We start from the raw sequence: 27,908 nt of genomic DNA on the forward strand, positions 1-27,908 counted from the left end.
CCCATAATCATGTGTTTTTTAATTGTGAGCAGTAATATATACAAAACGAAACCCCTCACAGTAACCGTACGTCTGCCAAGCATTTTTCCAGTCAATAGTAATAGTACTATAGACTAGAGGATGGTGGTATGTATGGCTGTGTCTCTGTTGCATTACAATGTGAAGAAGCGGTGACGGTGAGTGCCCCAATCGAATGAAAAATAAAAAATATTAATATTGCAAGGAATGAAAGAATAGACGTTCCCCATCAGGCCATCAGCCATCAGCAAGCATGGTGAATTGGTGATTATGATAAACATGTGGCTCGTCCTTCCCTTGGAATCCAATACTGGAATTGAAGAGTCAAGGAAGCCCACGCGCTTCAACTTAATTTGCTTCAGCCTAGCTCCATGCATGTTTATGGAGTACTCCTCAAATCTTCACCCCATGTGATCGTTGCCTGTTTTTCAAAAATCCTAAATGTGCAATTCTATATTTTCCTCGTCCTTAGCTGATGACCTACCTACTTGTTATCCTAGATTCCTAGTATCAATATTTTAGATCTGGAACTAGAGTAAGAAAGAAGCCGGAGGCATTGCATTATTGGTTTTCCTATTCAAATTTCCAAGTGATTCACATTCTACAAGAAAAGCAGAATCAGCTCGATTTCTGTATATTATTCCCAAGCAAGCCCATTTGGGTCAACGGTCAAATGCATCATGATATTAGGAAATTGAGAAATTGGAGGAATTGCACTGGTTGATTTTCTCCTACATTCAGCCTGTTCAGATCTTACCTTTCCAACTTTTAGCTTCATCGATCTCGAGCGAACTTTCATTAATCGGACTCTGCTGCATGTATGCCCAGCTTCCACTATTAAGCATCCCAGCATCCGCTAATAATTTTTGACGAAATACTACTACACGTGCATGAAGATCATTTCTTCTTCTCTGCATTCTCTGATGCCAATCTCCAATACTTCACTGGCCGAAGAAGTTAATATGTCGCAACAATGCCGTCTTGGGGCCCGTAACTGAACAACCAGAAGGGACAAAGCAAGGGGTGGGTTTAGCTGCAAATTAACTTGAACAATCCAAATATCAGTAATAAAATAAATTCTACTATCTGAGTACGAATGGCAATCACCTGTCTGATGTCAAGATTTAGCTTTTTCGAGAACACTATGATCTGTTTCAATTTCTTTGATGTGTCCTTGCTTTCTAAGCATTTTTCGGAAATAGTACTCCTGTAAGTGCTCTTTATCCTTTCTCTATGATCAGAAGACACGCTTTCTAGAAAGAAGATGATAGGCCTTCTACAGGGGTCTTCGGGAAGCTCCCTCGTGTCAAACATATGCAGAGGCGGCAGAGAAGTGTCTCGCTTATTCCATGGCTCAAATGTACGTTGCACAGGGAGTACGTCTGGAAGAAGTATATGGGCCTCAAATACCTGAACAGCATAGCCCCACGAGACTGAAACTGTCCATTGAAACCAACGGTCGTAGCAAATAGTTTGTTGCAGAATCCTCCCCGGGTCGAGCTTCACGGCTTCAAGCAAGTGTTCTAAAGCTTGCTTTCTTGCCATTTTAGGGAAGACCGGTTCTATATCTTCCAATCGATGAAGTGATACCAATGGTTTCAGTGGGTGTGCGGCCAGCAACCCGAATGCATCTCCCTTAAGATCCACCTGCCAGATGAGAAGAGGCACAGATATATACAGAAAAAACAAGAGTCAGCCTCTGATCCCATATATCTAATCTGCTGAATTCCCACCAATTCGTTATTCATGTAACTGGCCTTTGATTCCCTCAAGAAGAAAAGGAAATTAAGCTACCTGATGAAACCCTGGCTCATATGTCAAACCGACTCCCAGCTCTGTCAAGCAAGAGAAAATCCTAGCATCATCTCCATAAAGATGTGGATACCGCTCCAGACAGGAATCCAAAACCTTTGCTAGTACTTTGGCAAGAGGATAGCTCAAAGCAAAGCCCCCTCCCCAGTATGCCATCTGGAAGGAAAATACCGAATTCTGCTTAGCGCTCTCGGAGTAGGTCCCGATGTAGTACCACAGATTGTGATCGTACTTGGAAAGTGTCTGCACCAAATTCTCCGGGAAGAACAAGGTATCATCATCCCCGAAAACGAACCACCGGACTCCAGTTTGATTGAGAGCAACTGTCTCGGACACAGACCGCGCAACACGGATGGCTGATTTGAGACCACTGCCGTGAGTGTAACGAAATCGAGATGTGTCCTGGGAGATGCATATTGGAGGAAGAGTAGTATGATCTGTACGGTTATACTTGTCCGCACCGGTGGGCATCCTTTCAACAAATACACAACCTCTCATGCGTTCTGGCTTCCACCAGAGCCTCACGTACTCCTTCCGCATGGGCCAAGATTGAGCAGACGAAGAGATGCCGAACACTACATGGTCCAGAGTGGTCGGCGGCGAGAGGTCGAACAACGGGGCGCGTTCGACGGAAGATGGACGGACGATGGATATGGATACAAAGAGGTAGATTATAGAAAAGCAGGAGGAGATGAGGAGGAGGTTTATGAGGCGATAGGAAGTTGGGTGTCTGGAGGGTAACTGAAAAAACGACATTTCAGAAGGGAACAAGAAGCTGAGGTTGCTGAGTTGATATCCGCCAGAGGCGAGACCCTTTTATTGAGTGCTGTACCATCGATATATATCACCATGGATGCCGCAATCAACGGTGCCCAACGTTTTCTGAATTCTGTTGTTAAAAAAGAGCTGAAACTATTGCGTTGACTTCAGGGCTGGTCTTATTATAAACCCGTTTCTGCCGTTCAGTTCTAACTTTCGTCCACTGAATTAATGTTGTTTTGGCAAAGAAGGTCGGTTAAAGCATTTAAATCATCTTTTAAGGGTCTTTATGCACACGCTTAAGAAAGTCCGGATCTGGTTCCAACTTACTACTTTTTTTTTTGCGAAAATTCCTGAACAGTATTTGAACTTAGGGGTTGTGTTTTAGTTAGGAATGGCAATGGGGCGGATTCGGGGCGGGATCATATTCCCCGTCCCCGACCCCGATTATAAAAGTAACCCCGTTCTCGTTTTCGATTTCTGTTGGAATAAAATTTGTCCTTCGTCCTCGATCCCTAACGGGGATGGGTTCCCCACGGGGATCCGAATCCCAAAAGTTTTTTTAGATAACAATATTTTTTAAAAAAATAAATTTACTTAAAATAAATAAAAATTTTAAATTATAAATATTTTTTTATTTATATAATATATATAATATAAATAATATATATATATATATATACATAATCGGGGTCAAGACGGGGTGGGGACCTCAATCCCCATCCTCAACCCCAACTCCGATCGAGGATTCTTACTAATCTTCGTCCCCATCCCCACCCCCATCGGGTTAGAGAAATTGGGTCCCCGCCGGGGATGGGGAAAATTGCCATCCCTAGTCTTAGTCAGTCCCCCAACTTTCAAACATGTGTTTGCACTATTCTTTAACTTTCAATTTGTATCTTAGTTGGCCGTAAACGATCAAGTAGAATCACCGAATTGACCTTCATATTCTGAGTAAGAGAGAGAAAAATTTTGATATTATAGCATATAAGAGCAACTTTTGGGCCCTAATATCAATAAAAGTAATATTTTTAATAAAATTTCAAAAATAGGTTAACTTTTTAAAAATAATATCAAATAAGGATAAAAATATTGTTCATCTTCTTCCTCTTGCGGATCATTCATCGGCGCCACCGCCCGTTGCCACCTTCGGCAACCTCCGATAACGCCTCCGCCTCTACCCAACACTGCCACCACCGCCCACCTCCACCTCTGGTCTACCATCCACCAACGCCACTACCTCTGCCCACCTCCACCTCCGGTGTTGGGTAGAGGTGGAGGCGAAGGTTGCCGGAGGCAGTGACGGGCAACAACGCTAATAAATGATCTGCAAGAGGAAGAAGGCAAACAGTGTTTTTGCCCTAATTTGTTATTATTTTTAAAAAATTAACCTTAAGGCCCAAAAATTTTCCTTATCTATCTGTTACAATCCCAAAAATTTTTAGAAAAAGGCAACATTGCCCTCATCTAAAATAGGATTTATGCATCAGAGAGATGCACTGTTCACTCTAATACATTAACTTTGGTCAAAAAATTAATTATCAAATACAAAATTATATCCAAAAAATAGGTACAGTACTGAGCATTATACAAAAATGAATGATCGCAAACAAACGGAGCCGGAGTTGCAGTGGTCGTTGCCGGTATGATTGTTCCAGTAAACGCTTCCAAAGACCACTTTCCGATAGTTTGAAATCATCACCGACGATTAACTGAGCATTATCTCCGGTGAGTGGTTACAAGGTATTCTCTAATACGGTTGCTTGATGGGAAGAATGTAATATCAGTACCGTCGTCGGAGAAGATACTAAACATTTGTCATCGCCGAAGAAGACAATAAGCCTTTGCCGTCATCAGAGAAAGAATGTAAAAAACTCGCTTTTTTAAATTTTTGCCCAATTGACTTGTTATATGATCATGAATTTATGATTTCTTTGTTGGGTTAATGGGTTTTTTGTTCATCCGATGGACAAGATCGGGATGATTTCTTTGTCGGTCATCGGATTCTTACGATTCCTACACCTTTGTTTGAACCCACTAAAACCCAAGATCGAGAGGATTGAAATAAACTTATGCACCTTTCACTATTTGGTTTTCCAGTTTAATTAATTTTCATTAATGGAGGAAAAATATCTTCAAATCTTCATCAAGATGGTGGAGTTCGAAGAGAGGGAAAAAGAAAGGACAGAAAACCAGAAACCAGATAACCAAAAGCAAAAGAGAACTTGTATACAATAAAATACATGAATTTAAAATTCAAGAAACATTAGGGGAAAAAGAGCCAATTCAGTTCGGCGGGGCCCGATTCGAGCTAGTCACGGCATCATTGCCAACGACAGAGAGAAGCTGGGTGAACCTGCATTTCCAACGTAGCAATATAATCCATTGCTACTTCTAGAAGTTCTGGAAACGAGAGATTTCGGCAACTGGGAACTGATCGTTCGAGGACGCGCACTCTTCGCCACAACGCCGATAAATTCAGTCAGCCGGTGAGAATGGCCTTGCTCCATCGAGTTCGCCCTTTGGCCGCGACAGCCAGGACTTGATCCGTGGCTTCGCGTACAGTTCGACCACGAGGCGGAGCTTTCGGGGATGCAGGGGATTGGTTCAGGCGAACTTGTCGCAAAGCTTCGGTGCGGCATCTACCTTTTAGAGACCCTGAGCGAAGAGAGAGACGGTGCATCGATTTACCTGAGAGTTCCGCTCCCAGACCGACGCGCACAGCAACCACTGGCGACGCCTGCTCCACCTCATGATTCAGCGTCCGTGGCAGCGGCGTCAGGGTCACTGCTCTCTCTCTCTCCCTTCTTTCCCTTCTTTAGACCTACATGGGCCAGTCGATTCACTTCTCGACCTCAAATCCGTAGGAACAGTGTCAACGGTAGCATTCTCAACCAATTGCACCAATTATATACTTGTATATATATATACACATATATAAATATTTACATACATAAATAAGTGTATATATATTTGCATAAATAAATTTATATATCTATAATTTTAAGGTGAATTCATTGACCAACACAACTGCATCAAATTATAGAACGGATTAAGTTTGAGTAGGGAAAACCGAGATTGACATCAGGCTTAAGCCTTAAACTCAAATTTTAGTACCAGGCCCAGGTTGACCATAAACCTGGCCCAACCCACTCGACTTGCACCCCTAAGGAGGAATTCACATCAGCGTCCCATAAGGGGGCGCCCCACAATGATCCACAGCACAAGAGATTATAAGATTTCATTGGGAGATGTTCCCAATACAAAGTCAGAATGTGCTGTGGAGCATTGTGGGGTGCTGGTGTGAATTCTTATAGGAGATCCTATCAAGTTCGGCCTGTTATACTATGTACACTCAAATATGTTGATTGTCCTACTCATCAGGTGGAACCCACAAAACAGAGACCGGATCTGCTCCTCACACCTGGCGCCTCACAGGCGCTTTACACGCACATCCTATCATGCATTAAGAACATCTTCCATACTTATTAGTTATTATTCACGGGAGATATTCCCAATGCACGGTGGATGTGAGACACCCATATGTGAGGAGCAGATCCCGTCTCCACAAAACAATAAAGACAGTAAGAAGAAAAAGTGTTACAAGACAGTAAAGGAAAATCAAAAAGCCTTCTGTATTTTTGGCTTGTCTGATTTTTGGAAGAAGAACAAGGTATGGTGAAGGGTTTTTGAGAAAGGGACAGGAAGAAAATACAAGGGTTGTAGAAGGAAGAAAATATCCTACAACATTTTTTGACGCGCGATCTCTCTCTCTCTTGCTTTCTTATTGGTGAGATCTTTCTCATTTGATTATTCCATCCATTTAGATGATGCTTGTTGTTATTGGTAACTAAGAGTTCCTCTCTTGATGTATTCAGCTAGTTTGTAACTGATTGAACTTGTACCCTACTATTTGATTGATAGTGGAAGTTTGTGGATTTCGGTCCCATTATTTTTACCCTCACATTTTACACATAAATCTTGGTCTCTGTTATTTGCTCACATTGTGTTTCTTAAATTGATTATATATATATATATATTACAACTTGCTATTTGCTTGTTAATATCTTTGATTTGCACAATAAAGTACAAAGGGGTTTGTTTCCCCAACAAAATTTCCTTCTAATTTTCTCCTTAGATCCCTTAATTGTTGATCCTATCTACTTGGTGTCAGTATAGAATAGACCTCTGCAAAGAACCAAAACAATGACTGTTAAACATCTTTTAAATTCCAAATTTTCTAGTGAAATTTACAAGCAAGCATCAAAATTAACTAATACAAAGTTACAAACAAGAACCCAAAGCACCTTTTCTCTTTCTAGCAGCCTTTGTTGTGCTAGCCTTCTGAAAAAATAAGATAAAATCAGAACTTGATTGTAATTAACCAAGATGAGGCTCTACATCAATGGAAATGGCTTAAATCTTTGATTCCCAAGCACCTTGGAAAACCATGGCTTCTAATATGCCCAATTAACTGCAACCAAACTCTTGTGAATCTGTTTAGTTTGGATGAGATTGATGTAGGTGAACCTGAAAGTACTGAACATTAGATAGAATTAAAGCTTTGGAGGATTTCAAAGAATGTGCACCCTCGTCATTCATTTGAGACACCTAGGATATAAATAAAAATAGCAAGCATTGCTTGGGGAGAAGAAAAAGAAAAAGAAAAAAAAAACAGAATTAATACAAGCATTCAGTTCATTATTGATCTTGTCTTAACTGTTTTAAGGTCACATAAAAGATCAATTCATTAGAACTAAAGCAATGCTAACTGATGCGGCACGATCCGAGCACTCCTAGCTGGCTGCCGACAGACTCCTTGTTGGCAATGGGCGGCACCTGAGAAGATGGAAGAGAAAGATTCCCGGGGATTTACCCAGTGGGAATACTCCGATGCTTAAGTCAGAACGCAGGGAAAGAGAAAAAAAGAGTGCGAAAGCTAAGAGTGTAGGTCGCGCTTTATCACTGTGCTCGAGAGGTTAGCTCGCGAGCAAAGATGTATTCAGTTCCAAAGTATGAGAGTGTGGAAATATTCAAAAGTCTGAAGATCCTTTTCTCCCCTGCCTCAAGGGTTTTTATAGGGGCGTTCTTGTCAAATCGGGCATAACCGCCACTGGGCCCCTGCCGCAGTCGTTACCTTCCAGGCCTGCGCAGGTGGCCGTTGCAACGTACTCCTTGCTTGGATAAGTGACACGTCCTCAAAGGACAAGCACTCCTTCACCTGCTGAGAGACGTGGGTTCAGTCTGTCGAAAGGACAGGGACTGCGTCGTCAGTCAAGGGACATGGTGCAGTTTGATTGGTACGGTCTATCAGATGGAAGCTTACTGAGAAATGTTCGCGCTGCTCACTTGCGAGCTACTTTGTAGCGAGATTAGGAATAATTTTGGGTTACCCTTATTAGAATTGACTCCTGGGATGACTTATCTGCTTGGGGGCTTGAGCGAGCTGATTTCCCTAGCTCGCGAGCTAAAGTTGCCTCGGAATATCCCCTTAGGGGTAGCTCGGGGAACTCAGAGCTCACGTTGTAGCGAGCTCTTCCTTCAGCGAGCTATGATAATAGCGGGCCACCTTATAGGCTTGTTACTTAGCCATTGCCAGGCTATGGTGCTGAGTTGTCGCCCATGCTAAGTCAGGTCCATGTGTCATCGTTTTATAGGTCGAGCCAAATCATCCTCCATCAATTGCCCCCCACTCCTTGGGCTGAGAGCGTTGCCTTAGCACAGGGAGTTCATGAAGTATGATAGACTGATTTGACCAAAATTCAAACTTGATCGACGGCTCACATTAAATGCGTTCGCGGGAATCAGGAGATTTTTTGACCTTTCGAATTCCAAAAACGTGTTGAAGTGGCTCTTAACTCTAGATATCGTGCAGTCGTCATTACCTCAATCATGGGAGACGTGCAACCAATTGCTTTTCGATTTTCAGAAAGCGTAAGGTCAATACTCCCGCGAACCGTCGGATCTACCTTAACCTAGTCCGTTGATTCAGAAGCGTGGAGGTTATAAATAGAAGGGCCCTCTGGGTTTCATTTTCCCCCACGCCATCTTGTTGTCTTCGGATTTTGAGGTCACGTATCTATCAAGTCTACTCGAGTTCCTCAGTTCACTTCGTCCCGTCCCTTTTAGTGAGTCTCGATTACTATCAGTCATGTCTGGGTACCCGTACCATACTCGTCATCGGGGCGGTGACTAGGATGATGATGCTCCCTCAAGCTCGGGGGGAGCTTGGGAACAGGCCCCAGGGGCCCGGGAGACCTCCGGTGACGGAGCCTCCACTTCCCGGGGAAGGGAGCCCGATACTTTTGGCCCTTCCTCCATGACAGAGGGGAGACTTGGGTCTCTAATTAGCTATTTCCACCTTCCCAGGGACCTCGTCTATTGCCTTCCCACCGGTAACTTTCCGTGGGAGCATGGTCCCAATGAGATAGTCATCTACCAGGAATAGCTCGAGGCTGGCCTGCGTCTCCCCCTGCACCCCTTGATAGTGGAGGTGCTAAACCACTTTAACGTCACTATCAATCAGCTTCATCCCAACACCATTTGGAACATGGTTGGGACTATATCCTTATGCTATGAATATTGTCTTCCTTTGAATCTTGACATTTTTTCTGCTATCCTTTGTATAAAGAATGCCACTCCTGGGGCTCCACGTCGTGGCTACAAGCTCTTATACGAGTTTCCGAATAAAATTCCTGCCTGGAAGCGGGATTATTTTTTGGTCCGCAACCCTGAAGGTTGGCCCTTCCCTACTTCTTGGAGGGGCGCCATCCAGGACTCTGGGGTCGAGCTGGACCATGATACTCAAAAAACGATGTTGTCCTGGGCATCAATAGGCTTCCTCTGTTCGGACTACTTGACCGAGAAAAAGCTCGTGTAGGCCGGCCTGAGCCCGGGTAGGTTGCCTTTTTAGGTCGTGTAGTACCTTGGCATAACATTGTGTAGACAAATATACTTTGTTCTTACCGAACTAACACTTTGTGGTTTCTTCTTGGCAGCCATCATGTTTGGTATCGACTTGCGCCGCCTCCTTTCAAGCAACCAAAGGCGTAGAGTGAAGAGGTCGCGCCCCGACCGGACCCCCACCTCGGGGGGCACCGAGTTTGGGTCTGCCGAGCCGGTCTTATCCTCTCCGCCGCCCGACATCCAACCGCCTGAAATTCCGCCGCCTCCGTCCGAAGAGGGAGCTAGCGGAGCTGGCCCCGAAGAGGGCAAGCTCCCACAGCAAGGGGTGACTCCCCCTAGTCCTTTCCAACCATTCCCTTATCCACGGTTCCCAGTGGGGAACAGGGAGGGGGTGAACAATTACCTTGTGGCTCGACGGAAGAGCCGGCGAGCGATCTGTAATGAGGAGGTCGCTAAGTGGGGGGAGATGGAGCTTGGGGATCTCGCCGCGCTCGCCTCCTCTCATTGTATGGTGGTAAGTGGCTATTCCCCTCTTCTCACTTTTTGCTTCCTTTTGTTGTCTTTTGATCATAGTTTTTTGTCGGCAGGTGAACACCGCCATCCACGCCATGGCCCTCCAGACGCACATCCACTCCTGCGACGCTCGCAACTAGAGGGTCATTGCTCAGAAGCTCCAGGGTGAGCTCGACCGAACTCGGGGCGAACTCCTTCACACTCGCAAGGGGAGCGAGTCCCAGGAGCTGCTCGTCCGAGACCAGGAGGCGCAGATTGCCAGGCTTTCTGAGGAGAGTGCGCGCTATAGGGAGGAGGAGTCGAGGGTGGTAGTGGAGAGAGAGCTCCTTCGCCAACAGGTTCGGGACTTGGAGTCTACTCTTCTGGACCGAACTCGGAACTTCGACAACCTGGTGGAGGCCGAGCGAGAAAAGGCGGTCTGGGACTTCAAGGACTCCTAGGAGTATCACGACCTCCAAGTGGAGTATGGCTCGAACTCGTACCGCTCCAGATTCAAGCTCTGCCGATGGTTGGTCCAAAAGAAATTTTCTGGGCTCAACCTCGACAGCATCACCATGAAGGGCCCGTCTCCCGAGACGGCAGACCAGGCAAAGGAGGAAGAGCCTGACTCCCCGGAGGACGAGGAGGAGGTGGACCCCTGAGGCTGGCGGCGATGGTTCTGTTATGATTTCTGGTGGCTCCCAGGTGCCATAACCCGGTCTTGAAAAGATCTTGTTGGGCGGTTGTTCCCTTTTTACCTCTTAAAACTTTCTCGAGCTGTTTAGCTCGATTTTTTTTTTTAAATGGTAATGAAATTTCTTCTTTTTTCTTCTAAGTATGGGGTGCTCTCTTTATTTTTGCTAAGGCGATCTCAACACTCGAGCTATTAGGGCTACATACCCGAAGTAGGACTTTTTGATAGTCGTTATCGCGAACTGTCCCTTAATCATTTAAGGCATCCCTATGGTGCACAGCGAAGTGATTACCATGTGTGCCCGAACCATACACTTGTCGGTTATTCCTTAGTTCAACCAACGTGCTGAGACGAACTATGCTTCATGGGGTTTAAACCCGAGCTGCTTACGCCTCTGATATTTCATACTTTGCCTTCGTTACTGAAGTGGCCAAGTCTTTCTTGATGTCGAGGTCTCAGTTAGCTCGGTGTTTTAGCCCGTAGGCTGGGGGTGACATAGTCTGCCCTTGAAGTTTGCCCATGCCATGGAGACGACTGGGTCTTACTGCGCCAAGGTCATGTTAGCTCGGAATTTTGGCCCTTAGGCTCTGGGAGTGACTCGTGGTCTACTCAGTTGTTACAGGTAATATTGTCTTAAGTTGACAATATTCCATGCCCAAGGTACTTGTTTCCCTTTGAGGGTCTCGAGCTCGTATGTTCCCTCCCCGAGCACTCGTTTCACTCGGTAAGGTCCTTCCCAATTAGACCCGAGCTTACCAACGCCGGGCTCAGGTACCATAACTTTACAAAGGACCAGGTCACCGATGCGGAGGTTCCGCTTCTTGACCCTGGCGTTATAGTACCGAGCTACTCTTTGCTGGTAAGCAGCGGTCCTGATGTACGCGAGGTCCCTTACTTCGTCGAGTAGATCGAGGTTGGTACATAGCTCATCTTCATTTGTCTTGTCATTGTATGCTTCTAGCGCAGCTTAGGTACTTCGATCTCTGTCGGGATAACTGCTTCGGTGTCGTAGGTGAGGTTGAAGGGAGTCTCTCTTGTGGCAATTTTCTCTGTGGTTCGGTAAGCCCATAGAACACTGGGTAGCTCGTCTGCCCATAATCCTTTAGCTCGGTCCAAACGTGCCTTCAGTCCACAGAAGATGGCTCTGTTCGTGACCTCTGCTTGACCGTTTGCTTGAGGGTGTGCAAACGAAGTGAAATTCTGTCGTATCCCCATATCTTGACACCAGTTCTGGAATTTGATGTCCTCGAACTGCTTGCCATTGTCAGAAATTAGTACCCGAGGTAACCCGAAGCGGCATACAATGTTCTTCCAAAAGAAGTTTTGGATGTTCCAAGCTGTGATTGTTACGAGAGGTTCAGCTTCTACCCACTTGGTGAAATAATCCACTGCTACTACTAAGAACTTCCTCTGACCTATCACTGGCGGGAACGGTCCAAGTATGTCGATGCTCCATTGTGCGAAAGGCCACGGGCTAGTGAGATACTTGAGGTCGGCAGCGGGCGAATGGTAGATATTGGCATGCTTCTAGTATTTGTCATATTTTCTGACGAGCTCGATGGCGTCTGCTTTCATTATTGGCCAATAGTACCCCTGTCGTAGTGCTTTTTGGGCGAGGGCCCTGCCCCCCAAGTGTCCGTCGCACAGACCCTCATGAGTGTCGCGGAGTACGAGCTCGGCTTCGATAAGTCGCAAGCAGCGCAAGTAGGGGAGCGTGTAGGATCTTCGGTATAGTCGTTCATCTATTATGACGTATTTGGCCGCCTGGCACTCTACCATTCTGACCGTATTGCGATCTACAGGAAGGGTCCCGTGCAGCAAGAACCTCGCAAGCGGGTCAATCCAGCTCGGCTCTACTTGAACGACGGGAGCGACCTCCTTTGCCCCCCGAGAATGCTGGGCCGAGGCAAGTCCTCTATGTACACGGTTCTCATGGTGATATTGCTGGTACTAGCTAACCGGGACAAAGTGTCGGCCTCAGCATTCTCCGACCTCGGGATTTGCCTGATGAAGTGTGACTGGAAGTTGAGCAGAACCTCTCTTACTTTGGCTAAGTAGGCAACAATGGTTGGTTCACGAGCTTCGTAATCTCCTATGACTTGGTTGACTACGAGCTGGGAATCGCTGCAGATGACGATATGCTTGGCTTTTACTTCTCTGGCTAAAGCTAGCCCGGCTATCAACGCTTCGTACTCCGCTTCATTGTTAGATGTTGCGAACTCGAAGCGTAGTGCATACTCCAGTTTTGTGCCACTTAGGCCATGCAGAACTATTCCGGCTCCGCTACCCTGTTGGTTCGAGGAGCCATCTACGTGAAGCATCTAGGGCTCCTCATCCCAGTTCGCGCTTGGCCTAACTGGGAGAGATGTCGCACTGGATACTACCTCACAGGGCTCGAACTCGGCTGGCCTGGGAGCTCCGGGCTTGCCCGGACTGGGGGCCTCGAGCTCAACCGGCCTGGGGACTTCAAAGCTGAAAGTGCACTCCGCAATGAAATCTGCCAAGGCTTGGGCCTTAATAGCAGTTCGCGGCTTGTACTGGAGGTCATACTCGCTAAGCTCAACGGCCCACTTCGTCAATCAACCAGAGACCTCGGGCTTAAGTAAGACTTGCCTCAGAGGTTTGTTGGTGAGGACGATAACAGTATGAGCTTGGAAGTACGGGCGGAGCTTTCGAGTTGCGATGACCAGTGCATAGGCTAGCTTCTCTAACTCTGGATACCTTGTCTCTGCTCCCTACAATACTTTACTAACATAGTAGATGGGTCGTTGGACCCGATCTACTTCCTTTATCAATACCGAGCTGACCACTTCGTCACTTGCCAAGAGGTACAGCTCTAAAACATCGCCCTCTTCGGGTCGGGTTAAGATTGGTACACTAGCAAGATATTTCTTGAGCTCATCAAATGTGAGCTGGCAGTCTTGGGTTCACTCAAAACCTTTGCTTTTAATTGCCTTAAAGAAAGGCAGGCAGCAATCCACCGACTTGGACATAAAGCGGCTCAGGGCGGCTATGCGGCCATTCAACCTCTGAACCTCCTTCAACTTCTGAGGTGGTCCCATATCTAGGATGGCCTTAATCTTATCTGGGTTGGCCTCAATGCCGCGCCGGTTGACGATATATCCTAGGAATTTAACCGAGGTGACACCGAAGACACACTTGTTTGGATTCAACTTCATGATAAATTGTCGTAGAATTTGAAAGACATAATGCAAATCTTGCATTAATTCATGTGAGAATTGGGTTTTGACGACCATGTCGTCTACATAACACTCTATTTTTCTGCCAATTAATGGCTTAAATAGTTTATTTACAAGCCTTTGAAATGTTGCCCCAACATTTTTCAATCCAAAGGGCATAACCTTGTAACAATATAGACCAAACTCTATTATGAAGACAGTCTTTTCTTCGTCCGTCGGGTCCATCATGATCTGGTTGTAGCCCGAATAGGCGTCTAAGAAACTCAGCAACTCGTGCCCCGAGGTCGCGTCCACTAGGTTGTCGATTCTGGGGAGGGGGAAGCAGTCTTTTGGGCAAACTCGGTTCAGGTCTGTGTAGTCGACGCACATGCGCCACTTGCCGTTAGCCTTCCTTACCAGAACGGGGTTGGCTACCCAACTCGGGTAATGGACTTCTCTTATGAAGTCAACTGCGAGGAGCTTCCCGACCTCCTCGTCGACTGCTTTCCATCGCTCTGGGCTAGGTTGCGTTTCTTCTATCTAATGGGCCTAACTACATGATCAGTATTGAACTTGTGAGTTATGAGATTAGGGTCTATGCCAGGCATCTCTACCGCGGACCATGCAAAAACATCTAAGTTTTGAAGTAGAAAACTTACTAGTTCGGATCGCAGGGATTCCTGGACTGAAGCACCGATTTGGAGTGTCCGAGCTAGGTCTTCTGCTGAAGTCGGAATAACAACTATTTCTTCCATGGGTGCAGCTCGTTCCTCGCCTTGCTCCGTAGGTCGCTCCAGTTCGAGATTGTCGGCCACCTTGGTCTTTCCCTTGAGGGTGGTGACGTAGCACTTGCGAGACTCAAGTTGGTTGCCCCGCACTACCCCCACTCCGAAGTCTATAAGGAACTTCATCGCCAAATAATAAGTGGAGACCACCGCCCGTAGGGCATGGGTGATCGGTCAGCCTATTATGGCATTGTACAGGGAGGGGATCGCGACCACTAAGAAATCATGGTTGAGCCTTACTACGCTGGGCCATGTGCCGACTTCCACAGGTACTGTTATTTTCCCCAGGGGCTTGACTTCTTCTCCGCTGAAGCCTACTTAGGGAGTATTCACGAGTCTCAAGTCACTTCCCTACATTGATCCTTACTTTTATGACGAGCGCGTCGTCGTGGGGGTAGTGAACCCCGCACGCATCGTCCTCCGAGAAGATCGGTTCTTTTGTCTTCGACCGCTTTGGAGGATTTTGCTCTTCCCTGGCAGCTTCGTGAACTGATGTCTGAGCTGCTGCCGAGGTACAGCCTGCAATGATTGAACCTCCAACTATCATGTGGACGGTGCCCCGAACTAGCCTCTCTTTCGGGGGCTGCCTCTGTGACTGCTTTGCCGGCCTGCTTTTCCTTGGATATCCACGACGAATGAGTTCCTCTATCTCGTCGCGGAGATTCTTACAGTTTTCGGTACTATGACCGTGGTCTCTATGAAAGCTACAATATAATTTTTTATTCCTTTCATTAGGATTCCCCCTCAGGCGGGGTGGCCACTTCACGTACGGGGCATCCTTGATTGCCATCAAGATTTCGGCCCGCTTAGCATTCAGTGGGGTGTAGTCAGTTCGGTCCGCTACAGGGGCTCAGAACAGCTGACCTGGCTTTGCCCCCCGAGCTAAGTCCTTCTTTTGGTTGTCTCCTTGGCTTGGAAGTTCCCCTTCTCTCTTTCTCTTTTCAAGCGCGCTCTCGCCCTTCTGCTTGATCTCCTCTTTCGTGGCTATGAACCTGTCTGCGAGCTTGAGGAATTCAATTATGGTCGTCGGCTGGTTGACAACCATGTGCCACTTGAATTCCTTGTGCGTCATGCCCTTCTTGGTTGCCGCAAGGCGCACTGCGGGGTCTAGGCGTGGTATCTGCATGCATGCATCGTTGAACCGCTTGATATAGCCCCGGAAGGACTCTCCCTCTCTCTGAACTATACTGAGAAGGCTTTCCTCAGTTCGCGGGCACCGCTTGCTGGTGACGAAGTGGGACGTGAAGGCTTGCGCGAACTGTGCCCAACTTCTTATCGATCCTGGGTGCAAGGTTTCGATACCACATGCGAGCCACTCCTTTGAAAGTGGTGGAGAAGGCCACACACATGCAAGACTCACTGGCTCTTGCCAGGTGCATCTGTGACTGGAAAGCGTTTACATGATCATTCGGGTCGAACGACCCGTCATACTTGTCGAGAGGGGGAGCTTGAAGTCCTTGGGCATTGAAACAGTCAGGAACTCAAGAGACAGGGGGGATGGAACAAAAAGGAGGGGAGCTTTAATTTCACCTGAGCTTACCTCTTCCCTACCTCTGAGCTCGGGCAGGTTGTGGGTGGTGGTTCGGCGAGCTCAGCGGCGGCATCTTTGCTTTTTGGCAGGCTCTGCATTGGTGTTGCTCGCCTCCATACTGTTAGGGATAGTTTGCGTAGGAAGCAACTCGGGCTGCTAGTGATGGCCGCGGACAGAGGGGTTTCGCTTAGAGTATGCAACCAAGATCTCGAACTGGTTTTCTAGAAATGGGGCTTCGAACTTCGATTGCTGGGGTGACGTAGATCTGGCAAGTTGGGATCCTCCCGACCTGACTGCCCGCGGCGAGACCGGGTGGTTGGTCTTTCCTTCCTGCAGCGGGAGGAGGCTTGGCTCTTAGGGGGGTTCTGGAATGCCTCTTCTTGGTGAGAAGGGTGTTCATTTTGGCAGCGAGACCTAGCTTGCCACGAGGCCGGGTGTCGGGGAGGGAGCTAAGGCCGAGGCTAAGGCAACTGAGGGAACTGCTACTGATAGTGATATTGAGAGACTTGGTGCAGCACCTGCTGCTGGTAGAGCTTAAATTGCTGAAACTGGTGCATTTGGGCTTTCATGGCCCTCATGGACTGCACCAGGTTGTCGAACTGGCTCTGGCCTGTCGTCGAGGGGACGATAGAAGGCTCAGTGAAGGTTGTCCCGACCGAGAAAGGTAGGGGGACGCTCAAGGGTGCCATTATTTGTGGCACGTTCAGGCTGGGAACCCCATCCGCGGAAAGGGGAATAGTGAAATGCCCAATGCAGACCACGGGAACCTGGAGTTGTTCCTCGACGATGTCCATCTCCATGCTGCGTCCGGCATTGCTTGAAGAAGCCATGAATGCTGAGTTTTAAGAAAAAAATGAACTGTAAAAACTTAGAGGAAGGCTTTTAGAAGTGTTCCCACAGACGGCGCCAAATGAAGCAACACGATCCGAGCACTCCTAGCTGGCTACCGACAGATTCCTCGTTGGCAACGGACGGCACCTGAGAAGATGGAAGAGAAGGATTCCCAGGGATTTACCCGGTGGGAATACTTCAATGCTTAAGTCAGAACGCAGGGGAAAGAGAAAAAAAGAGTGCGAAAGCTAAGAGTGTAGGTCGCGCTTTATCACTGTGCTCGAGAGGTTAGCTCACGAGCAAAGATGTATTCAGTTCCAGAGTATGAGAGTGTGGAAATATTCAAAAGTCTGAAGATCCTTTTCTCCCCTGCCTCGAGGGTTTTTATAGGGGCGTTCTTATCAAATCGGGCGTAACCACCACTGGGCCCCTGCCGCAGCCGTTACCTGCCAGGCCCGTGCAAGTGGCCGTTGCGACGTACTCCTTGCTCGGATAGGTGACACGTCCTCGAAGGACAGACACTCCTTCGCCTGCTGAGAGACGTGGGTGCAATATGTCAAAAGGACAGGGACTGCGCCGTCAGTCAAGGGACGTGGCGCTATTTGATTGGTACGGTCTGTCAAATGGAAGTTTCCTAAGAAACGTTCACGCTGCTCACTTGCGAGCTACTTTGTAGGGAGCTTAGGAATACTTCGGGGTTACCCTTATTAGAATTGGCTCCTGGGATGACTTATCTGCTTAAGGGCTTGAGCGAGCTGGTTTCCCTAGCTCGCGAGCTAAAGTTGCCTCAGAATATCCCCCTTGGAGTAGCTCGGGGAACTCAGAGCTCGCGTTGTAACGAGCTCTTCCTTCAATGAGCTATGATATAGCGGGCCACCTTATAGGCTTGTTACTTAGCCGTTGCCAGGCTATGGTGGTGAGTTGTCGCCCGTGCTGAGTCAGGTCCACGTGTCATCGTTTTATAGGTCGGGCCAAATCATCCTCCATCACTAACTAGTAATTATTGTCTTACAAATTGCCACAAAATACAAACCAGTACAACCTGAGTTGCTTCTAGAAAACAAACCAATAAAGATTTTTGCTGTTTTGTGGGGCATCTGAGGGGAATAAAACAATCCCATGTTTGAGAATAGGGTTATATCTATTGATGATCCAATTACCCATATTTCTGATTTATACATCCTTTGGGTGGTGAACAATAAAATTTTTTATGGGTTTTCTTTGAACGACTTATGGAGAAATGCGGTGAAATTCTTATTTTCTGCCCCCATGAATCCCTCTATTCCTCAGGTGTTAGGCACAAGACAGGGGGGTGCCTTGGGGAACCCTGGTGCTGCTGGTGTTGGGGGAGTGATCGGAGAAAGGGATGGAAACATTTTTTGGGTTTTTAGTGGCCCAATTGTCATTGCAGGCTGAGGTTGTGGCCACTCTAACAGGGGTTGGTTTGTAAAAAGCTCCAGATTCTCCACCTGCTCATAGAAGGTGATTCAGAAAATACCATTAAATGGCTAGGGGAAAAAGCTGGAGGCCCCTGGAGATTCACTACGTGAATGAGGCTAGAGCCTAGAGATTTATTGAATTCATTGAACGCTTCTCTATCCTGGATCCCCAGACGGCTAAACTCGTTAGTTGATAGTCTAGCTAAATCTATGTTTAGTGGAAGAATGCTGCCTGTATAATTGCAGTTTTGTTTTTTTCTTTGTTCTGTTTCCTTTTCCCTGCTGTAAGAATCTTCTGTACACCTATTCATCAAAAAAAAATCTGCTGTACACCTTTTCTTAATGAATTCTGGTTACTCTCTCAAAAATAAATAAAGATTCTAGAGATACTTGTTCATTTTTCTTGAGAAAATCAAATAGACTACAGGATTTGAATAATTTTTTTCCTATGGAGGTGTGGAATCAAACCCTTGTATCAGCAGACTCTCCATGGTAAAGGTCATTCAGTGGACCTTAGACGAACCCTGCTCTGTCCCCACCCCTTAATCCCTTGTATTCTGTAATACGTAATACCAAAAGAAAAAGAAGAATTTTTTCCTATGGTTTATTACTTATTTGATGTCAATGCAAGTCTTTCTTAATGGTGTTGATCACCTTCAAGAAATTATTAAATGCTAATTCCTGATAGTTCCTTTAGGTGCAGATTCCTCTGTTATTTTATTTTATTTTTCTTATCTTATAGATCTATCATGCATTAGATTTTTATGAGATTAAACCATTTGTTAACAACTTAACATGGAACTCAAAGTGGAAGAAACTTCGGAGGAAGACTCAGATTACAGAGGGATGATGTGCTTGAAAAGTTTAGACTACAAGTACGATGTTAGAAAACAACCAACTCATAGAGATGTGCAAACTTGCTATGCTACAAATATAGCTGTTGTTGAAGTGAGAATTAAAAGGAAAGTAACCCATTTATAAAAGAAGTTCTTATCTTCCCAAAGCAGAAGCCAGACAATCAGATTTTTTTTTTTTTTGATCAGTGCAGACAATCAGATTCCATTGCCACTGAACAATTATGTCATGATTAGATCAGAGGTATTGATTATTATTTTCAATTCTTTGACATGTCAACTGAGAGATGAATTCAAGTTGTCAAGACAAAACACATAGGATATGCTAGAATCTGGTGGACAACCGTAGATGATCATCTGAGACATGTAGGACAAGCCCTTATTTCACACTAGGAGGAAATGAAACCTGGAATGAAGGAGTAATATATGCCCCATGAGCACAAGGACAACCTATATAAAGCCAAGAATCCTTAATCAAGGAATTGTTTCTTCAATTAAGTATATGGAGTTCAACTATCAAAAAAATGAAACCTGGAATGGAGTAATATATTCCCCATGAGCACAAGGACAACCTATATAAGCAGCCAAGAATCCTTAATCAAGGAATTGTTTCTTCAATTAAGTATATGGAGTTCAATTATAAAAAAAAAAATAAAATAAGAATATGGAGTTGTTTGAGGAACTTCGATTTATTCGATTTATTACTATGTTACAGAATGATGACAAACAAATTCTCTTTTTTCAAAATGGGTCAATTGACTGGGATAAGAAAAGAGACGACTGTTTTTTGACTTTAAGGAATTCCACATGGCTCTCAAGATTGAGCAATTGCTAAAGCAACCCACTACACTACTTTGGGTCTCAAGCCAGATAGACTACAATTTATAGGGATAGTGGCAACAATATGGTGGCAATTGGCAAATTTTTCCCCTATAGCTACCCTAGAACACAATACCTAATGCTCCAGCAAGCTTACTGTTCTCCTAAATAATGTATTTACAAATTTTCACCCAGGTTAATCCTACCCTGTAGGCTTCAAAACAGAAGGAAAATATACCTCAGATATCTCAAGCAATATATATTTGTCTACTCCCCTTTGGGACAATGTTCCATAGACTGTTGAGACACAAATAAAGGGAATACAAGTGTACAAGAAAAGGCCACGCCAGCCTTTAAAGAATGTAACTAACAGCCAACCACTAGAACAAACTAGACAAGTGGACTAGACAAGTGGAGAGAATGGTATAACAGAATTATGACAGCAGTATATAAATAAGGAAAAGGAGGTTAGGAGGGGATTATCAATTTGGGAATACAATCTCTCTCTCTCTCTCTCTCAAGAGGCAGGCTCCCTCGAAAGAGTCCCTGAGTTAGACAATCCCTAACAAGTTGGTGTCAGAGCCAAGATGCCAAGCACAAGGTCATCCGCAATGGAGAACAGAGTCGACAACATGGAAGGAGAAATGCAAAGAATATCAGCTAACGTCAAAGAAATCAAAGAAAGCTTTGCATCCTTGCTTGAACGACTAGCACAGGCACCACCTGCACCGAATCAGGAAGAGCGCAGTGACACCAGTCATTGAAGCGGATCAAGAACAGCAAGAATCGAGTTTCCCATCTTCGCAGGGGGAGATCCCACATCCTGGCTTCTACGAACAGAAAGATACTTCGATTACCACGACACACAAGGAGAGGCGATCGTCTGGTACCAATGGTATCGGCGACGGCACCCAAGAGCCACATGGGCAGACTTCACCGACGCCTTAACCATGCAATTTGGAGTCTTGGTTTTTGAGAACTATGATGAAAGCCTCGCTAAGCTACGATAGACTAGCTCCGTCCAAGATTATCAGATGGCGTTCGAAAGATTGGTTGTGCACGTGCAAGGATGGCCAGAAAATGTGCTTGTCGGCAGTTTTGTTGGTGGACTCAGGGAAGAATTGCGGTTGGAGGTAAAAGCCATGCAGCCCACCACCGTTCTTGAAGCAGCAGCATTAGCTCGACTACATGAAGACAAACTGAATCGGGCAAGAAGGATTAATCGACCTCTGGGAGCTGCAATCAGACCAGGTATCTTGGGTAAAGCGAAGCCTAGGTCAAGAGTAGGAATCACAGGCAAGGATGCCAACTCTAGTTTAGGCCCCGGCTCAGCCAAGAGGTTAACCTGGGCTAAGATGCAAGCCCGACAGGAAAAGGGCCTTTGTTATGCATGTGGAGACAAATTCGGGCCGGGCCATCATTGTAAGATCCCTCAAGTTTTCTTCCTTCAACCTGAAACCGAATATGTCGAGCAATCAACAGACATTGAAGAGCCAATGGACAACCAAGAATGGGGGCAATGGACAAAGGAATACCCGAAAGTATCCCTGCAAGCCTTGACCGGTCTTGCTTCTTCTCAAACTATGAGAGTAACCGGACTGGTACAAGGGCGCCATGTGTCGGTTCTGATAGACAGTGGCAGCACCCTCAATTTCATTACCCAATCATTGGTCAGACAACTAGGGATTCCGGTCCAACCATGTACAACCTTCCGAGTGCACGTAGCTAATGGGAGCAACCTGGTGTGCAACAATACGTGCAAAGAATTAAAGATGAAGATACAAGGACATGAGTTCAAGGTAGATCTGCACCCCCTGGAAATCAGTGGAGCAGATGTAGTTCTCGGAGTCCAATGTTTAAGGCAACTACGGCCGGTGATATGTGATTGGGCCCGTCTCACCATGGATTTTCAAGTGGGCAGCTCACAAGTGCATATTCAAGGGCAGCTGTCCAAGGGTCCAGGACCTATTAGTCTCGCCTCCCTAAGGAAACAGGCAACAGATCCAGCCCACATCGTTTTAATGCAGATAGACTCCCACAGGAACGGCCCCATTCTAGCCCAAGGAAGCAGATCCGAAGAAGGCTGCACACAACTACAGCAACTACTTCAGAAGTTCTCAGTGATCTTCCAAGAACCTAAGGAACTGCCACTGAAGCGTGCCCATGATCATTGCATTCCATTGCTGCCCAGAACTGCACCCACAAATGTAAGGCCCTATCGTTACCCCTATTTTCAGAAACTAGAGATTGAGAGGCAAGTGCAAGATATACTTGACAGAAAAATTATACAACCTAGCCAAAGCCCATTCTCCTCGCCAGTATTACTTGTGAAAAAGAAGGATGGGACATGGCGATTTTGTATAGACTATAGGGCTCTGAACAACATTACTATGAATGATCGATTTCCCATACCGATAATCGATGAACTACTAGATGAACTCAGCAGGGCCACCATATTCTCTAAACTAGACCTGATTGGGGAGCAAGTCTTCCTTAACTACTAGACCAGATTGGGGAGCAAGTCTTCCTTAAATTACAACCATACAAGCAAGTTTCAGTAGCAGGCCACCGGTGGAACAAACTGAGCCCTAGGTACTTCGGCCCATTTCAGATTGTGGAATGCATTGGGTCAGTGGCATACAGGCTTGACTCCCAGCAACATCAAAATTACACCCTGTATTCCATGTATCCCTATTAAAGAAATGGCCAAAAACAGGAGGAATAACAACAACCACCCTCCCATCATTCTCGGAAGATGGCCAAGTTCAAACTGAGCCCACTCAGATAACAGATTTCAGGTGGATACGCAAAGGGAATCACATCGAACCAGAGGCATTGGTGGTATGGTCAAGTCTCCCAATCGATGATGCAACTTGGGAACCTTACTTGGATTTACAGAATAGATTCCCACATCTTGACCATGAGGGCAAGGTCACTTTCAAGGGAAGAGGGACTGTTGATACACAAATAAAGGGAATACAAGTGTATAAGAAAAGGCCACGCCAGCCTTTAAAGAATGTAACTAACAGCCAACCACTAGAACAAACTAAATAACAAACTAGACAAGTGTAGAGGCTGGTATAACAGAATTGTAACAGCAGTATATAAATAAGGAAAGGAGGTTAGGAGGGGATTATCGATTTGGGAATACAATCTCTCTCTCTCTCTCAGGAGGCAGGCTCCCTCGAAAGAGTCCCTGAGTTAGGCAGTCCCTAACATAGACAGCATAATCAAAAGAAACATTGATGACAAACATACTTGGCCAAGACAAACATCATACAATCAATCAAATAATCCTATAACTTCACCACTTCCAAGAGCATGAAAGTATATAGCCAACCATACATCTCTTCTAGTACTAGCCAAAATTAAGCAAGTGGATTGTTAGTCCAACCACCAAATTAATCTTCAAAGAAAGCAAAACATTGCACTCTTTTGTGGTAACAAAATGCACAAAGACCAATTACACTTTATTTAAGTTTAATTATTTGAGCTGCTTCATGACAGAGCTGATAGTATAGAAAAATATATGGAACAAAAGGTGCAAACAGGACTAACTAAACAATTAACAAGAATTTCGACTGAAAAAAACAATTAACAAGAATGAGCTAAGAATAAGTAGTCAATTTCGAGAATAAAAAGCTAGATATTTTCTCAGTAACAGGAAACTACCTTAGAATTGCCCTCCTGAATTCCCCATAAAAATTCTAAACCGTGAGAAAATTCCCAGTCCTCTTTCACGAAGAAACTCCTGTAAGCTAGCAGCACTTCTCAAGATGCTACTAATGCATGGAAATTATTTCTTCATCTAAACATTGTCTAATGCGAATTTTCATCACTTTTTCAGAGGAAGAAGGCAAAATATCACAGCAATGACGTCTTGGAGCCTGTAACTAAAATAGGAAAGTGAAAAAAGTATTACAACAAAGACATCATGCAAAGCAATTTGGGAGGGAAAGACAGGGAGTTATAAACTTCAGAGCACCTGAATGAAACATACTAGGAACTTCTGTGGCAATACCTGTCCATAGTCAAGCTCTAGCTTCGGAGAGAAGACTTTGATCTGTTCTAGATTTTGTGATGCACTCTTCTTCAAGCAACTTCTTATAGTATCCTTGCTGTAGTTACTCTGGGTTACATTTGTATTAGTTAAAACATTTCCAAGAAAGAAAATTGAAGGTCTTTTACATGGATCTTTGGGAAACACCCTCATGTTAAACATGAAATGACTTAAATTAACATTAAGACTTCTCCTCCATGGCATGAACGTTCTCTGCATCAAAATGAGGTCTGGAAGAAGTTGAATTCCTTCAAACACCTGAACTGCATAACCCCAAGAAACTGAAACAGTCTGTGAATTTGACTGGTCATAGCAAACAGTTTGCTGCAAAATCCTGGCAGGATCAACATTGACAACATTAAATAGATGTTCTAGAGCTTGAATCTGGCTCCTATTGGGGAAAATAGGATCCACAGAATCCAAATGATGAAGAGATATTATAGGTGCTAACGGATGAGCAGAGAGCAGTCCAAACAGATTTCCACGGATATCAACCTGGTCAGATGCAGATAACAATATTCAGCTTTTGTCAGATTATAGCCCGGGTTGGAAAACTGGAAATTTAGAGAATCATTTATGCTCACTCAATGATAATATGGCCATTCAGGAAATATTGGCATTACATCCATGAAAAAGCAGAGCATGACATGGAAATTTTAGTGCATCTTTTCAGCTGCGGCCTATGTAAATTAACTCACCACCAAGAACTGTGGTTCTTTGTCAATGAACTTTGACTTGGTAATACTAAGCACTTGACAATCAGAAGTTGTAATAAAAAGATTTGATTAAAATGTGGAGATACTTATGGCCTACCTTTTATTTTTTCAATACCTTCTTGTAACCTACCTTGACCAAGAACAAACCTCAAACCAAAATCACCAATCAATTTGATTCATTATCCATTGGAAATCAAGCCTTGTACACATGGGGACATTGAGAAAGGTAGGATATGTATGATTAATTCCAGATTTATTTTAATCAAACCTAATACACATGGGAACACTAGAGTACACTACCTCACGTTTTATATTTTACACCAAACATTAGACTCCTCTTTTTTGTTGGAGTGAGGGTGGGGAGGGAGTGTTCCCCCAGACACCAAGACTCCTCCTATAACCAGCCAGAGACCTTACCAGCAAGCTAGATGGCACCTTCAACCAGACATCAAACTCAATAATGGTGTCAACTGTTATTAGGAATAATAGGTAGCAGCAAATTGAACAACTCCATGAGTAGAATTTGCATAACTATACCACACAAAGTCATAGTCCACAAGCTTACCTGCATATCATACAAACACCTCGGTGCAAATGTTGCAAAATTTTCACCAGCTCTACACATTTTCTCCAATTAAGCACAAAAATCAGACTACTTGGATGCCAAATTTCAGGTATAAGACATTTACAACAATCAAATAGTGATACAAGAAAAAGATCTTAATTCAGACCAAATCATTATCTGTTTTACCTGTTTATTTTTATATATATTCTCATTATTTTGCAATACAAATTCTAGTTGGACAAAGCTGCTTTTATTTTCCCGAATCATAAAGATACTTCTGCTGAGATATGATTCAAACTTTCAACGTATAATCGGACTGAGTGATGTAATTAGATCTCCAATCTGATAAGCCATGAGCACCCTACCGTATTTATCACTCATCGGCCATAAAATTTGAATAATGAACTTTTGCAAACTTTTCCTACTTTGGAGACCATAAGTGATAAACAGTAACACAGTAGTTTGTTCACGGCCTACTGAACTGTACATTAATCTGATCATCATTCAATCTGATAGTCAACTCTTTGAATTAACAGGAGGGAAAAGTACCATCATTTATATCCAACCCCCCCCCCCCCCCCCTCATTGGAGATCTGTAGCACTCCTGTGTGAGCATCAAGCAACATTCATCAATTTCTGTTTTTTATATGTTTTCTGATAAACTTAAGTAGATTGATTTGACTGCATTACACGGATCCTTGATATGTGACTGACCAAAATCCATAAGATCTCTCGTTCCGAAAGTAAAAATTGGGAATAAATCGTAAATTATAATACTTGATAAATTTAATACAATTAATCAATTATTTTAACAGGAATGCCAGCAATACGAATCCTTGGCAGTATCATACATTACAATGTACAGAACCCATGCGCGAATGAACATTTACTTTATTCCTTTTTTTTTAACAGGTAATCTATTTATTCCTTCTTTTATCACTCATTGCATGAGTTACATGAAAATAAAGATATACCGTAAAGAAATATATATATTTTTTTAGCAGCACCAGTACGAAAATCCATATTAGCTCTTGTCCTTTTTGTGGTTCAGGGCACCACAAGACCACACTACCACAGTCCGCACCCAGGACCGAAGCGCTAGGATATTGTATTGTTGCACTTGAATAAACGACAACTAGCAATAAATAATATATTTTTAGTAAATTACAGATTTGACCTTGGGGCTTAGGGTAATGGATTCATTATCATCATTAGCAAAAGAAAAACAAAGGAAATTATTAATTAAGTAAATTAATAAAGATAACAGAGGAGGAGATAGATATATTCTCTGTACAGAGTACAGACTACGTCCTTTACCTGATGGAATCCAGATTCATGCGTTAAACCGACACCAAGCTCCGCCAAGCATGAGAAAATCCTCGAATCACTTCCGTACAAATGCGAGTACCTCATCAGACACGAATCCATCACCCTCGCTAAAACCCTAGCCAGCGGGTAGCTAATCGCAAACCCTCCTCCCCCAAACGCCATTTCAAACGAGAACCTGGAATTCTGCTCGAAACTCTCGGAGCTGCTCCCCACGTAATACCACCGGTTGTGATCATACTTGGACAACGTCTTGGCTAGATTCTCCGGGAAGAACACCGTGTCGTCGTCCCCGAACACGAACCACCGGACGTCCGACAGGTTCCGGGCAACGATCTCCGAGACGATACGCGACACGCGGATCGCCGATCGGAGGCCGCCCTTGTAGGTGTATGGGAACCGGGAAGTGTCTTCGGAGATAAGCACCGGCGGGAGAGATTCCGTGGTATTGGTTGTAGCGGAATCGGGCGGCTTACGGTCGAGGAATACGTAGCCTCGCATAAGTTGGGGTTTCCACCAGAGACGGACGTAGTGTCTACGGTTGGGCCAGGACTTGGAGGAGGAAGCGATAGCGAAGGCGAGGTGGCTGAGGGAAGTGGGTGGCGATGATGATGATGATGGATAGGGTTGTGTATGTCGTATTTGGAGGAGCGTGGAGATACGGTAATGGGATACGACGAGGTAAAGAATGCAGAGGGACGAGAAGATTAGTAGGAGATCCTTTAGGCGAGATGATGTTAAGATTTCGCCGGGAATCTTGAGAAGACGACGATTCATCGTGCCTTGGTTCCTCCGAACCCGATGCATGGAGAGAGAGAGAGAGAGAGAGAGTTCAGACTAGGATCTAACCGTAAGTGTAAACCAAAAAAACGGAGAGGTCTTTAGATTCAATTTTTAAGAGTGTCGGCCTTGTTTCTTCTCTGCAGACCTCATTGTGTCAGACTCAAATTTTGTTTCTTTCGTAGAAGACTGACACGTGGGGAGGCGTGTTTTCGAACTTGACTCATGTTATTCGCCAGACACGGGAATTCGCCAGACAGGGGATTCGATAAATCGTACGAACACCACCAAAGCAGGACATCACATTAAAACATCAATCAAGTACAAGTGCAAGCGAACGAC

The 27,908-nt window shown here is 45.0% G+C and overlaps 3 protein-coding genes across 14 annotated transcripts; all 3 read right to left on the minus strand.

Annotated features, from left to right (window-relative positions):
• Nucleotides 1-622: 622 nt before the first annotated feature.
• Nucleotides 623-2,737, minus strand: LOC104585699 (uncharacterized). The gene is made up of 3 exons (XM_010242666.2): nt 1,813-2,737; nt 1,126-1,665; nt 623-1,012 (listed from the first exon to the last, which is right to left on the minus strand). The coding sequence occupies exons 1-3, from the start codon at nt 2,584-2,586 to the stop codon at nt 899-901; spliced, it is 1,428 nt and encodes a 475-aa protein (XP_010240968.1). The 5' UTR covers nt 2,587-2,737; the 3' UTR covers nt 623-898.
• A 2,056-nt stretch (nt 2,738-4,793) lies between these two features.
• On the minus strand, nt 4,794-17,006 carry LOC109115915 (uncharacterized). Its single transcript, XM_088898504.1, has 3 exons — nt 16,695-17,006; nt 10,457-10,666; nt 4,794-5,407 (listed from the first exon to the last, which is right to left on the minus strand). The coding sequence occupies exons 1-3, from the start codon at nt 17,004-17,006 to the stop codon at nt 5,072-5,074; spliced, it is 858 nt and encodes a 285-aa protein (XP_088754630.1). The 3' UTR covers nt 4,794-5,071.
• LOC104585698 (uncharacterized) lies at nt 4,794-27,719 on the minus strand. 12 transcript variants are annotated; one of them, XR_733343.3, is made up of 6 exons: nt 26,778-27,713; nt 24,141-24,674; nt 23,792-24,012; nt 7,029-7,119; nt 6,897-6,933; nt 6,629-6,777 (listed from the first exon to the last, which is right to left on the minus strand). XR_733343.3 is itself a non-coding variant. In XM_088894521.1 (3 exons), exons 1-3 carry the CDS (start codon nt 27,591-27,593, stop codon nt 23,902-23,904), a joined length of 1,455 nt encoding a protein of 484 aa, XP_088750647.1. In that variant the 5' UTR covers nt 27,594-27,719; the 3' UTR covers nt 23,592-23,901. The 12 variants fall into 12 exon arrangements, 2 of the variants coding, with proteins under 2 accessions (XP_088750647.1, XP_010240965.1); XR_016080295.1 differs by having other exon boundaries at nt 7,029-7,128; XR_002023582.2 differs by having other exon boundaries at nt 6,897-7,119; nt 23,792-24,006; nt 26,778-27,719.
• Between the last annotated feature and the right edge of the window lie 189 nt (nt 27,720-27,908).

This window comes from Nelumbo nucifera, chromosome 1 (genome assembly GCF_055504915.1).
Source record: "Nelumbo nucifera cultivar China Antique chromosome 1, China Antique-T2T, whole genome shotgun sequence".
NCBI classification, from domain to species: Eukaryota; Viridiplantae; Streptophyta; class Magnoliopsida; order Proteales; family Nelumbonaceae; genus Nelumbo; species Nelumbo nucifera.